Here is a 12,220-nt window from a genome sequence, read left to right as displayed (position 1 = left end):
GATCTCTTCAGACTAACGAGGCACACTTTGTGAGCCTCTCAAGCACAGGGATAACAATCTCAAGCATCTTAAGAGGAAGGATTTGACCATCTAGCACTGCAATAGTTCCGTTAGTGTCCACTCAAAATGACACAGCTATTACAGGATCCATTGACAACATGCATTGACTGGACACTCTGCAGCGTAAGCCTCAGAAAGACACACTAACTTAAGTCTGGTACTTGTGTTGCACATATTGGTTTTAGTGAGTATGCATCATTATCACATTAGTGCTTGGTCATTCAAACTGATGGCCCCATTAGGCTTGGCTTAGTTACTGTCTACAGGTTTCATCACTGATTCTCCAAAGAGCCGCCAACCCACCCAATCACTTCTATCATTCGACATTGCAATGATTTCCCTTTTTGAATCTGCATGTCGATTTCCCACCTATAAGCCAGTGGAGGCCTTTTTGCTCACAAGAGATTAGCAGTTGGTGGTGCGGCTGTGGCGAAGTTGGTCTCATGTGATCTTTATCCGACAAGGCAGATGCAATGCTACAAACAAGGGAAATGTACCTGTTGGAATAACGCAAGTGTTACAGTATCATGGTGCATGTAACTCACAGAGGAACTTAAGTATCATTAATCCAGGCCGCTATTGATGCCTAGTGGTTTCCTCCCACACGCAGTATACTCTCTCTGTAAAGTTACAAAAGCATCAGGTTGTATAGGACACTGGAAACAAAGAGTAGCTCGACATGACGGGTTGTAAAATGTATTTTACTGATGCGTTGGTTGAGTGCTGAATGGAAGATGACATTGAAGTCTAGAACCTAAACTGTGTGTGTGTGTGTGTGTGTGTGTGTGTGTGTGTGTGTGTGTGTGTGTGTGTGTGTGTGTGTGTGTGTGTGTGTGTGTGTGTGTGTGTGTGTGTGTGTGTGTGTGTGTGTGTGTGTGTGTGTGTGTGTGTGTGTGTGTGTGTGTGTGTGTGTGTGTGTGTGTGTGTGTGTGTGTGTGTGTGTGTGTGTGTGTGTTAGTAATACATCTTCACAAAGTTTATTAGACACACATTTTAGATGAAAAGACATCTTTATGGAGAAACAGGATTCAGTTCCAGTCCTTTCTCTCTGATTACCACTGATGTGTTCAGATGAGCCAGCGTGCAATTATCTATCAGTCGACATTATCTTCAAGATCAATCTCATTTTGGAGAAACAAGTCATTTAACCACTGCATCTGTCTGTGTGTGTGTCCCACCCCTCACTCTGTATTCCTCACCAACATGGACTTTTAATTAGACAAATGTACTTTAATAAATGTTATTGTCCATCAAACTCTATTGTTAAAGGACAATTTACCTCTAATTTATGATATCATTGTACATTTTAAAATCCAGGTCAAAAATCATTGTAACTCATTGTTGTCTTAATCATTTTGGAAGTTGTTTGTGAATGAGAGTGCTTCTGCTTTAATGTACAAGCAAGGGAATGTGGTACACTTGTCTCCAAAAGACCTCACAAGAAAGAGTGAAAAATGTTACAAATATTACAACCACATATAATGTACCTCCTTTCCTTATCCCAGAACTGTCCCCCAAACAGTATACACTCAAACACATATTGGTTGCAAGTGGACAATCTTAGTTGTTTAAAGTCAGATGGCATCCACAATACTGTTGGAAAAATGTGTTCTCAGTTTCTTTTTAGCTATCACCAGCTAGAGAAACTTCAGTGTAACTAATCTTAATTACTTGGAGTGAATGAGATGAGATAATTTTAAGGCCATAGTTTCTGTGCTGTTTATTATGTTAACAGCTGTGTGGTAGTTGCGATAATCTTCCAATATGGAGAACAAAAGTCAATGGCTCTCCAATGGCTTTAGGTGGTGAAGTGCTACTGTTAAAACAGATGGGGCTTGTAATTGTGTAAGGCTTATGGTATACCGTAATCTTGTCTCTCAATTATTATAGACATCATTATAGACAGTAATGTACTGTAAATTCACTTTCTGATGTTTTTTTTCTTATTTCCTCTTCAGGCCTTTAAGGATATGCTGTATGCTGCCCAGGACCAAGCCCCGTCCATAGAAGGTAAGGAGACTCCCTGTTTGGACAAACAAACCCAGACAGACAGGCACATACACACACTTATGTACCCTGTGCCCCTTGCTCGGGTCCTGTTTGGACATCCCCAGAATAACAGCCCTTCATCTGCTAAATATAGGTGAAAATCATTACTAATATGTTGCCACTCACTCTGTAGGCTTTGACTCAACTAGGCTCAGGGCCAATTAGCTAATCCTATACCTTCCACCTCACAATTGAAGCTTTTTAACTCTGTAAAATAATATGACACACAACATCTCGTGAAGTAAAGTTCAAATTTTGTTGAAGTGAAAAAGTTCTTAAGTTGTACACTTTCTTGTAACAATGTTTCGGAGACAGCAAAGCATCTTGGTGTAGTAAACTGCAGTTGTGTCAATGTGGCAGTCAATAGCTGGAGTTGAAAGGCCAGCCGGGCCAGTGTTGCTGCTCAACACAGCAAAGATAAGGAAGGCCACTGGCTATTATTAATCCCTGGCATTAGACTGAAAGCGATGTCTGATGAGGGAAAGAATGTAAACCATTTGTTTTTATTTTAGGAACTCATTTGTTGAGGTAAACAACTTTCCTTAGTTCAGACTGGAGACTTACTTTATGATGTGCTGATGTGCAGCTCTGTTTATGTGAGCGTGAAGTGTGTCTAGAGAGACTTTTATGGAGTAGAAAAACAAGCTTGTCCTGAAATACGGCTGCAAAAAAAACTGACCTCTATTTGAATGTCTGGGTTAGCTCAGGCCCAAATGTATATATGCGTTTCTTTATTGTGATAGAGTTTCCGATTCCCTTGGGGGGCTGCGACTTCCGATGCTTGGTTCCAACATAGCGGTTTTGTTGTGAGTGATAGTGTGATGTTATTCTATCCATGAGTGACAAAGACCTAACACACAATCACTAACTGTGTGTGTGTGTGTGTGTGTGTGTGTGTGTGTGTGTGTGTGTGTGTGTGTGTGTGTGTGTGTGTGTGTGTGTGTGTGTGTGTGTGTGTGTGTGTGTGTGTGTGTGTGTGTGTGTGTGTGTGTGTGTGTGTGTGTGTGTGTGTGTGTGTGTGTGTGTGTGTGTGTGTGTGTGTGTGTGTGTGTGTGTGTGTGTGTGTGAGCCTGCATGTGTAAGTCAGCTTTAGGCACAGAGATCAGTTTCAGTCCTTTGTTGATTTTACTTTTGACTGTAGTAGATGAGTAAAGAAAAGATTAGCTATAGGAAACATTCTATGATATGTGATTTAAGTGTGTGAACAGTCTTAATGCTCATTGGCGTTGTGTTTTTGAGAGCTTGTGTGCACATTACTTGTTTCTAAATAGTACATCTATGACTGTAATAGTACACAAATCTTGTTCAGTGCTAACATATGAGCTATGTCTTTCCTTCGAGCACTGTCTCTCTAGAGGCTGGTAGCCATGCCAGGAAAAGCTGAACGCAGATGATAAATCTTTTCCTGTCTCAGGTCTGAGTTGTGCTCATGGCTCAATGCTGTGGCTCTTTCAGCTTGTCACAAGACAGGTGAGGTGAGGTTAGGAATAGAGAAAGGATCAATCCATCAGTAGAAAATCATGCTCTGTCATTCATCTGTTATCATTCGGACGTTTCAACATTCCCCACTCAATAAAATAGATTTGTGTCCTTTTCACACTTTCTTTTGAAACACTGAAGCAACCAAGTGGAAAGGAAATACTATTGTTGGCAGTGGCATTTTTTTTTGTAGAAGAGAAAAAAAATCTTTGAATGCATCAGAGAGTTGTCTGTTTCTTTTTGGAATTATGGAGATAAGAGAGATATGAGAGAGAGAGTCTGTAATGAAAACAGTAGTAGAGGCAGACAAACAGAGTTATTGCGCCCTGTGTAGTATTCTCTCCTGTGGCTGAAAATGTGTTGACTTTTCATAAAAGAAACAAGATTAGCAGGTGTTAAAACATTTCAAGCTTACTGCAGCATTTTCTCGTCACACCCACTAGACCCAATCTGTCAAATGATCTGATTAAATTGAAAACGGGGCAGAGAGACATGGTAAAAATATACTGCTCTTTTTTTGAGTTTTTCTCATCTTAGTAGACTAAACGCCTTATAATTTGCCTCTCATTCACACACAGCGTTGCACACTGATGGCGGCAGAGCATCAGCAGCAGTTTTGTGTTTACTGCCTTGCTAAAGAACACTTGTGGTGGAGCAGGGGGATCGATGTGATCATTAAAAAACCTTTATGATGTCCCTAACCACAGCCTCCTGATTGGTTCACATCTATTAACACATGATATACAGACGGCAGGTATAGCATTTGTTTGTTGTTTGTCTTTTTAGACTCATCCTTAAAACTCCTTTTTGAAGTTGCATATCAAAATCCATATTGAACACTTGTTAGCCGTCCTTATTTTGTTGTGTTGTATTTGTAATTATGTAAATTGTTTGCACTAATTATTATTTCTTAGATATTATAAATGTTTCAATAAAATAAAATAGGCTAGTTTTATTTTTTTTTTAATTGTTGTGATTGATCATCACAGGTGCATAAATCATGACATGACTGGTGAAACGATATATTATAAGCCCAATGTAAGAGTAAGAGTAATTATGAGGATTTGTTTCAAGGTTGCACCCCCTCTCTCTCCATCTCTCTTGGTCTCTCTATTCTGCCTCATTCATTGCAAAAAGCAGCATTTTTGGTATTCAGAGGATGTTTCCCTTGCTTGAGGGAGACAGCTTACTGGGTTATTACTACTGGCTCACCCACTCTGCTGTCTCACTGGATACCCTGCTGTACTCAATAGAGCTGTGTGGTAGACAGATGCAACCCTGAATAGGCAGCACTTCAAAGCTTCTTTCAGGGCCTCTGCAATATGTATCGCTGTCAAATTGTGAGACTGTAACTGCATATGGCCTACAAAATAGAAACATATGTGTTATGTTCATGGTTTGATCTTTCCATAAGTACATATTTGTGTATGTTGTGTTGATAGCGTGGCATTTGTTTCAACAGACATTACCCAACATCAGCCCCTCCACCCCATGAAGCCTCTGTGTGAACATCAACATACCATAATAAATTCACTTCTGTCAGAAACATTTTTAGTCAAATTAATCGTCTGTTTCACCAAGATGGATGTTGAGTAATTAGTAGAGCTTGTTGCAAACATACATGAATATTAGGGTGGTCCTGCTTCTGCATAAGACCCTTAACCTCTCGTTAAGATCCTTTGTTGTCATTCCCTCCGTCCAGCCATTGGTCCTTAATTGTAATTAAAACCTGCCTTCCCGTGTTCTTTGGAGAGACATCAGAGACAACAGCTGCTCAGATCTCTGGTTCCTTTTTTTCCAACCATTAGAATGAGTTATGCCACAATCTAATTCAATTAGTTTGCTGGTTAATGCAGAGATCTGAGAACAATGGTAGGGATAATAAACACACAGCTTAAAAAGGAATGTTGTGTGCGTGTGTGTGTGTGTGTGTGTGCACGCACCCACGTGTTTGTGTGTGTAATGCTATTTCAAGCGGTGTTGACATGCTGTACATACTGTACATGCCATACGTGCATATATATATATATATATATATATATATATATGAAGCATTTTTATAATCTTGCAGGTTTTACACTGCAAGTGATTCATTTTCTGTTTCATTCATTCATTCATCGTGTGCTTCATTCTGCTACTCTGTAAATCTGTCCATGCCCAGTCGATTACTGTGATGGTATCTGTGCAGGCCTGGAGTAACAGGGAGCTGTGGGAAGATGTTAGTGATTGCATTGCTGGATTCACAATGGGAGTAAGGGCGGAGCTTTGTGTAATACCATGAACACACGGCGGGAGCACTCACACACACACACACACACACACACACACACACACACACACACACACACACACACACACACACACACACACACACACACACACACTGACTAGGGAGGGGAGCAGGGTGCTACGTTATTGAATTACAGCTCAATGGATTTTTCTCAGAGTCTTGAGGTCCGGATGTAAGAAATGAATGAATCAGTCAAAAAATAAAAATAAAAAAAAGCTGTATGAATGGATGATTTTTTTTTTGTGTAGTCAAGCATCAGTAAATGTCCACCTTATTTTCACTATAGTGTCTTATGGCTTGGCTGTCAGTTTCCTTGTCCCTCCAGGGCTTTTCATGTTTTATGCAGACAAATCAATAACCATATAAATGCAGTGGTGTCAAATTAGGATGTTTGCAGTGCTTATTTTTGTGGTGATTAATTGCTCTTCCATTTTCATCAAGAAGGAATGTGTTGAATATTTACCAAAACAATTTTGGAGCCGCCCTACCATATGGTTATCAAACGGTAATGTGATGTATATTTTGGTAATGTCAGGCCTCCACTTCTATTGAAGATGTCTTATCCTATCCATTCAAAGTGCGAGATAAGGATGTGAGTGAACACCCAAACCTTGTAAGATATTTAAATGTTTTATTAGTCGGATATTTAAACATTTTAGTTGGTTCGGGGTCTTAAATCTCAGAATGTGTTTTGCCACTAGCCATCATCACAGCAATGTTTCATTCAACCCACAGACCAAATACTGATTTAGCACATTTATTTTGCTTTAAGTGCTTGAATGCATAAGTTTGCCTGGTCTTATGCATATGCTTACATTTCTGTGTGTCTGTGTGGGCTATGGGCATGCAAACTTCACATTCTGGTGTGTCTGGCTTGGGGCCTAGCTAGTCCAAAGCCAGGTGGTATTTGCGTTTTAGTTGTCAAAGGTTGCTGGGATGCTAAATGAGTGGGAAGAGACAACGGTACTTGTCATTTTTTCAAAGAGAAATACGTATATCACCTGCACCAAAACCTTACTTAACAGTTGATTTTGACTGAAGAATATGAATTTAAAGATCACCTCATTAAAGAGCCTGATGAATGTATGGATGAATACAAGGCAACTTCGAAGCCAGATGTTCATTTTCCAATCCAGGCAACATCACAGCTGTCTGCTCTCTGTTATTCAAGCTGTGAGCATTTTGTTCCCACACTTCCCAAAAACAATTTTGTCTCCCTCTCATTTGGCTTTTCAATGCTTTGATTAAATAAAAATAAAAGAGTAAACCTGCTCACTGTTGCACCTTTCCAGCTCACACAGCACCCCTCTCACCACTTGTTAATGGATATTTTCGTGTCTCTTTGTGAGCCAGATGGACCCAATCTGCTTGATGAATGCAGCAACATGAATCACCTCAACTACACCTTTCAGCCCAGCACTTATTCTGCTATTTTCTGCTGTTGTCCATGCAGCTTGCTCGCCTGCCATTTTGTCGGCTGTGTGTTGCGAACATGATGAGAGGTTAGTTGAAGGCTGCTAGCCTGTGTAACACAGTGCTGATTATTATTCTGCTGGCGTTTATGATGGAACAGCAGCTGGTATTACTGTTGTTGGTCCCCCTTGTGTCTGTCCTCGCCCCCTGCCTGGAATATCATTCTAATAGGGCTTTACAGTGACCGCCCCCTTTTTTAGCTGATACGGTTACGAAAGTGAATTTTGCTATTCAAAACCTCCATTGATATTTTAACAATTTCTTATATCTAAAGTTTTAACCACGGAACCAAGCCAACCAGCTACTCCAATACTCGTGACAATAAAACATTTTATTCTGCGCCTCAAAAAAATAAAAAAGGCAAAAGTACAAGACTGTACATATTTTCTTGTGGGAGCGAAGGAACTACCGTACTCATCCCACAATCCATTTCGATTCCCGAGCTTTCCCCGAAAACACAATCGTTTAGCACGCTTATTTCAAAATGTACACAGACCATCTTTCTACATTCCTCATTTATGATCTGCTGTTCTTTTTTTCTAGTCTGTTTTAATGGCGGCCACCAAATATTGTTTCTACACTAGAATACTGCATAAATGATAAACAACCTTGGATGCATCTCTATATAGTAGATAAATAAATGAATACATATGAGTCTCCCCAGCTAGAGCAGCCCAAGGATATATGCATAACAGACACCCAGGCAGCCAGGCTGAGAAACACATACAACTCTGTGTGGTTAAAAAGACACAGATGCTGGCACATTGGCAAGAGGTCAGGCATGAATTCAGAAGGTGAGGCAAGCTATCAATGAAAGAGAGACAGATGGGCAGGCAGACAGGCAGGCAGGTAGACAAGCAGGGGGGTTAACAGGACAGTCTTGTGGCAGCCAGGGTCTCCCACCAGCCTGCATTATTGATGGGCTCTTTGACAAGCTGCTGCTCTTGCTCACTTCCAAACACTAATTGTTGGGTTTGTGCGTGTGTGTGGTTGGGGGGTAGTCCTTAATCTTGGTGCAGCTTAGACAGTAGATGCAGAGAAAATCCCCGTCAAACTAAATCAAATGGCGCAATATTGATAAAACACCTGCCATAATATAAGTGGGTACACTCTAAAAAATAATTCACTGCCTCAACTTAAAAACCTATGCTAACTATTTGCATGCCTCTTTTTAAGTTGTCCCAACTTTTGGCATTATTGAGTTCATCGTATGAGTCTTTTGTAGTCATAATAATGCAATTACATGAGTAGATCCAACATAATTTGCTTTGACCTTTGAAAGCATAATTAAGTTGAACCAACTTAATATTAATTCGAAAGATATGGGGATATTAAGTGTTCAAATTACTTATTTAAGCTAATCTGTTCAAATTACTTATTTAAGCTAATCTAACTTAATTTATTTCTTTCATCCTACTCAAAAATGTCAACGCAAACAGTTAGCTTACTTTTTTGTGTTTGAGTAACTTATTTCACTTATGTAAGAATAAAGAAGAAACAGCAATTCCAGTTTTCAGTTTATTTTAGCACTTTTACCATGAAAAATAACAACAAAATAAACATTCCCACTTCCAATAATATCATACATCCTGGAATGAATCACATTTTTCGCACTGTATTTTATCTTTAAAAAAATATATAATAAAACAGAAAATGAATTTACCTGTAGTTACCTTCCCAAGGGATCAATAAAGTGTCTCTCAATAGAAAATAATTAAAATAAATATACAAGTGCAAAGTAAAAGACATCTTTGGTATTGTCAGTGTTGGCAAAATCTGCAAATCTGCTTCTAATGTTCTGTCCACACAAAACAGAGTGGGTGACGGACACAATTAGTGAGGGACTTAAAAAGGGATAGTTGATTATTTTCAAAGTGTGGTTGTATTTCTGTACTTATGCATAGTTAGTCTGTTACCTCATGGAGATGGTGATAAGCAATGTCACATTAAGGAGTTTGGGAGAGACATTGCTGTAACAGAAGTCAACCTTGTACTGTTGCAAAGGGGTCCAGCTGAAAAACACTTTTTCACCACGTATAGACCTAACAATATCCCTTCAATTGTACGCTAAATGTAGCATATTTTCAGTGCTTTAGTTTGACGCTAGACAGCTGTTTTATTTTTTTTAAATGTTTCAAGTGTAGTTCGGCCATGTTTCACCAACAATACGGCCAACTTGAGGTGGTAATACATGTCCGAACAACGTTTGGAAAAAAAGGTAAAAAATTAACGTCTTGTCTGACGACAAACTAAAGCAGTGAAAAAATCCTACACTTAGCGTTTTTTTTGTAAGGTCAGCATTTATGTTAAAAAAAAAATTCTCTGCTGACCCCCTACTGCAAAAGTACAAGGCTGACTTTCGCAATATAAATTTTTCCCTCAAACTCCTTAAAATGACAGTACTGCTCGCCATCTCTATAAGGTATCAGACTAACTATGCATAAGAACCCTATACAACCCCACTTCAAAAATACTGAACTATCTCTTTAAAAACAGAAACACCTTAAGGCAAAAACTACATTCTCGAAGAATAATCATTAAGTTGAACCAACAACAACTCTAAAGCATTACTCAACATTGTTATCATCTGCCATTATGCTTCACTTTATGCAAAGTGGAACCAATAAACTGGCAGCTTAACCGCACAACAACGCTTTATGTTTCCTGCTGAATCTATTTTAAGACAGAAGTCTATTTTTGAGAGACATTACCCTCGGGCTGGCTTTCAGGCCATCTAGCTCAAGGAGTATTTTCTGAAATACCTCGAAGGTTTTGATCAGTTCTTTTGGGTAGCTTAGGTTGAGCGCATATATCAGCCCCATTAGCAAGGCGCAAGCTCTTGGTAGATCCAGGTCATCCAGGACTTCGGTTCCCTCGATGACTACCCTTGTTTTGGCAGTATCAGACATCAAGGCACCTCTCCTGACAACAATCTTTATCACGTCATCAGTGAAGTCCATTTCTCCATCCTGGTATAAGAAGGTCAGAATAAACATTTCAGTGTTTTAAGTCATAAAAATAAGAGTAGCAAAACGTACAGTTAACTGTCTGATCTTTGGTGTCCAGATTTACCTACCAAGCTTTCTTTGAAGAGATCCTCCTCCTTTTCTCTGAGATACACCACGAGACACCGGATAGCCACCTCTCTCCTCCTTTCCACTGAATTATCCTGTGAATGAGAAAAACAATCTTACAACTGCTCCTCCATTAGGATGCATTTTAATAATTACATAACTGGGAAAAGAGGACTGAAAGGTAAAGTGTCAAATATAACACACTTATTTAGTTTACACCTCAATTAAGCGTTACAGAAACATAACTAGCATGCTCCTCTTGTTTTGTTTTGGCCAAATAGCAATGTTTTGCTCTACTAAAAATAAAAAAGTGTAGTGCCATCCCATTAATTGGATTAAATCCAACCCATAGAGGTGCAGCAGGAGAACAGCACATAACAGCTGAGCTGACTAATCAGAATTGTAGCTGCTGGTTTGTGGGTTGGACTTCAATTGTTGCTCTTTTAAATGAATTAATACACAGGTAGTGCATAGAGTTATCGGAAGATCTGCTTAAACTGTTAGCACTGTTATGCCAAACAAGATATGTCTTGTTCAGGACAGAAATGGACACATTTGTTTCAACAGAAGGCTGAGGAGAATCAAACACTGAAAATAACAAAACGTGAGTTGATTTTGTGGCATAAAACTGCAATGATTTTTCTTAGCCTCTTTGGGGAACAGGACCAGGACCAGGACCAAGCAGTATACAACATGTGATATATTATCCCATTCAAGTTATGGTGGATGTTTCACATGCATTGTGTCAGAAAAGTCCTGAATACTGAATTGAGCCTTGAATACCAACGTAACAACCGAACAGTGGACTATTTTAATTACTCGGACCAGCCCTGATGATCACACACCCACAACACGAGCTAATAAGAATAAAACATTGATTCATACCTCTAGCAGCATGTTACTTATGCGCTGGATCTTCATTTTTACAGCTCCTCCTGTTGAGGAGGCCATGGACATTATTTTCGGGTACTGGTCCAGTTTTGCCATGAACGTGGTTTCCAAGTTTGCAGTGGTGATTCGTCTGAATTCTTCATTTATCTGCACACAACAAATGAAAATTTTAAATAAAGGCACAATCAAAAAAGTTTTATATGTGCTGTAGAAATAGCAAATCGAAAACCAAGTACCTCTGTGTTACAAGATGGTTCAGTTAAGCAAACACAAAGAACAGAAAAAACAGAAGCCTGCATTAAACTCGAACTGAAAATAGGCCTACCAGTATATTTGTATGTTATCCTGATGTACTGTGTTCGAACTAAGTAACAGCTAACATGCCCTATTATTTTACATTAGCTACCGAGTTGGCACGTGCTGCTTCCAACAGGCTTAATTATCCAACTTTGCCCTTACACACTCAAAAACAACTGAAGACCAACACTTTACCCAGTGCCACACACACTCACTTTTATCTCAAGCTACATAAGTCAAGTGCGCCAATAAAGTCGGCTTGCTCTGGAACAATACAACCGAAAAAGGCTAGCTAGCTAACGTTAGCTAATGCCGTAGCCTACTATCAAGCTGCTAATTTAACTTAGAATTTCTGGTGAAGTGCCGCGTAAAAACGATGTATTGCACTGTGTGATGATACAGTTGGTAATTGTGGCGAATAAAAGCAAAACTACTTAGTGCTGTTACTTACCCTATGATAGCATACTCGACGTGAACTCCGACTTCTTCCCCTTCTTTCACTTGTGGTGGACAACGTGGTCTGGCTGTGTAACCGCGGCAGCGAAACATGTCCGGGCAAATTCAGGCGCCTACTTAACTTTCAAAATATGTACAGTTGAAACTAACC

The 12,220-nt window shown here is 39.5% G+C and overlaps 2 protein-coding genes across 2 annotated transcripts in view; one reads left to right on the top strand and one right to left on the bottom strand.

The window, feature by feature from the left end:
* The window catches only part of xpr1a (xenotropic and polytropic retrovirus receptor 1a), a gene marked incomplete at both ends in the record, with an annotated part of 64,313 nt that overhangs the window by 3,652 nt on the left and 48,441 nt on the right, over positions 1 to 12,220 (top strand). Inside the window, one exon of the mRNA XM_080032474.1 lies at positions 2,019 to 2,070. Coding sequence (XP_079888600.1) covers positions 2,019 to 2,070 — 52 coding nt within the window. The remainder of the gene's footprint in view (positions 1 to 2,018; positions 2,071 to 12,220) is intronic.
* Positions 8,946 to 12,136, bottom strand: LOC307253885 (uncharacterized protein). Its single transcript, XM_080032104.1, has 4 exons — positions 12,065 to 12,136; positions 11,311 to 11,463; positions 10,428 to 10,520; positions 8,946 to 10,320 (listed from the first exon to the last, which is right to left on the bottom strand). Exons 2-4 carry the CDS (start codon positions 11,410 to 11,412, stop codon positions 10,030 to 10,032), a joined length of 486 nt encoding a protein of 161 aa, XP_079888230.1. The 5' UTR covers positions 11,413 to 11,463; positions 12,065 to 12,136; the 3' UTR covers positions 8,946 to 10,029.

This window comes from Ammodytes marinus, assembly GCF_949987685.1.
Source record: "Ammodytes marinus genome assembly, chromosome: 8".
NCBI classification, from domain to species: domain Eukaryota; kingdom Metazoa; phylum Chordata; class Actinopteri; order Uranoscopiformes; family Ammodytidae; genus Ammodytes; species Ammodytes marinus.
This window is presented reverse-complemented; position numbering and strand designations above follow the sequence as displayed.

Coding starts and splice junctions, on each gene's coding strand:
- LOC307253885 (XM_080032104.1), bottom strand. CDS start 11,412: ATGGCAAAACTGGACCAGTACCCGAAAATAATGTCCATGGCCTCCTCA. Junction 10,521..11,310: donor TAAGTAACATGCTGCTAGAG/GTATGAATCAAT, acceptor TCTCATTCACAG/GATAATTCAGTGGAAAGGAG. Junction 10,321..10,427: donor ATCTCTTCAAAGAAAGCTTG/GTAGGTAAATCT, acceptor TTCTTATACCAG/GATGGAGAAATGGACTTCAC.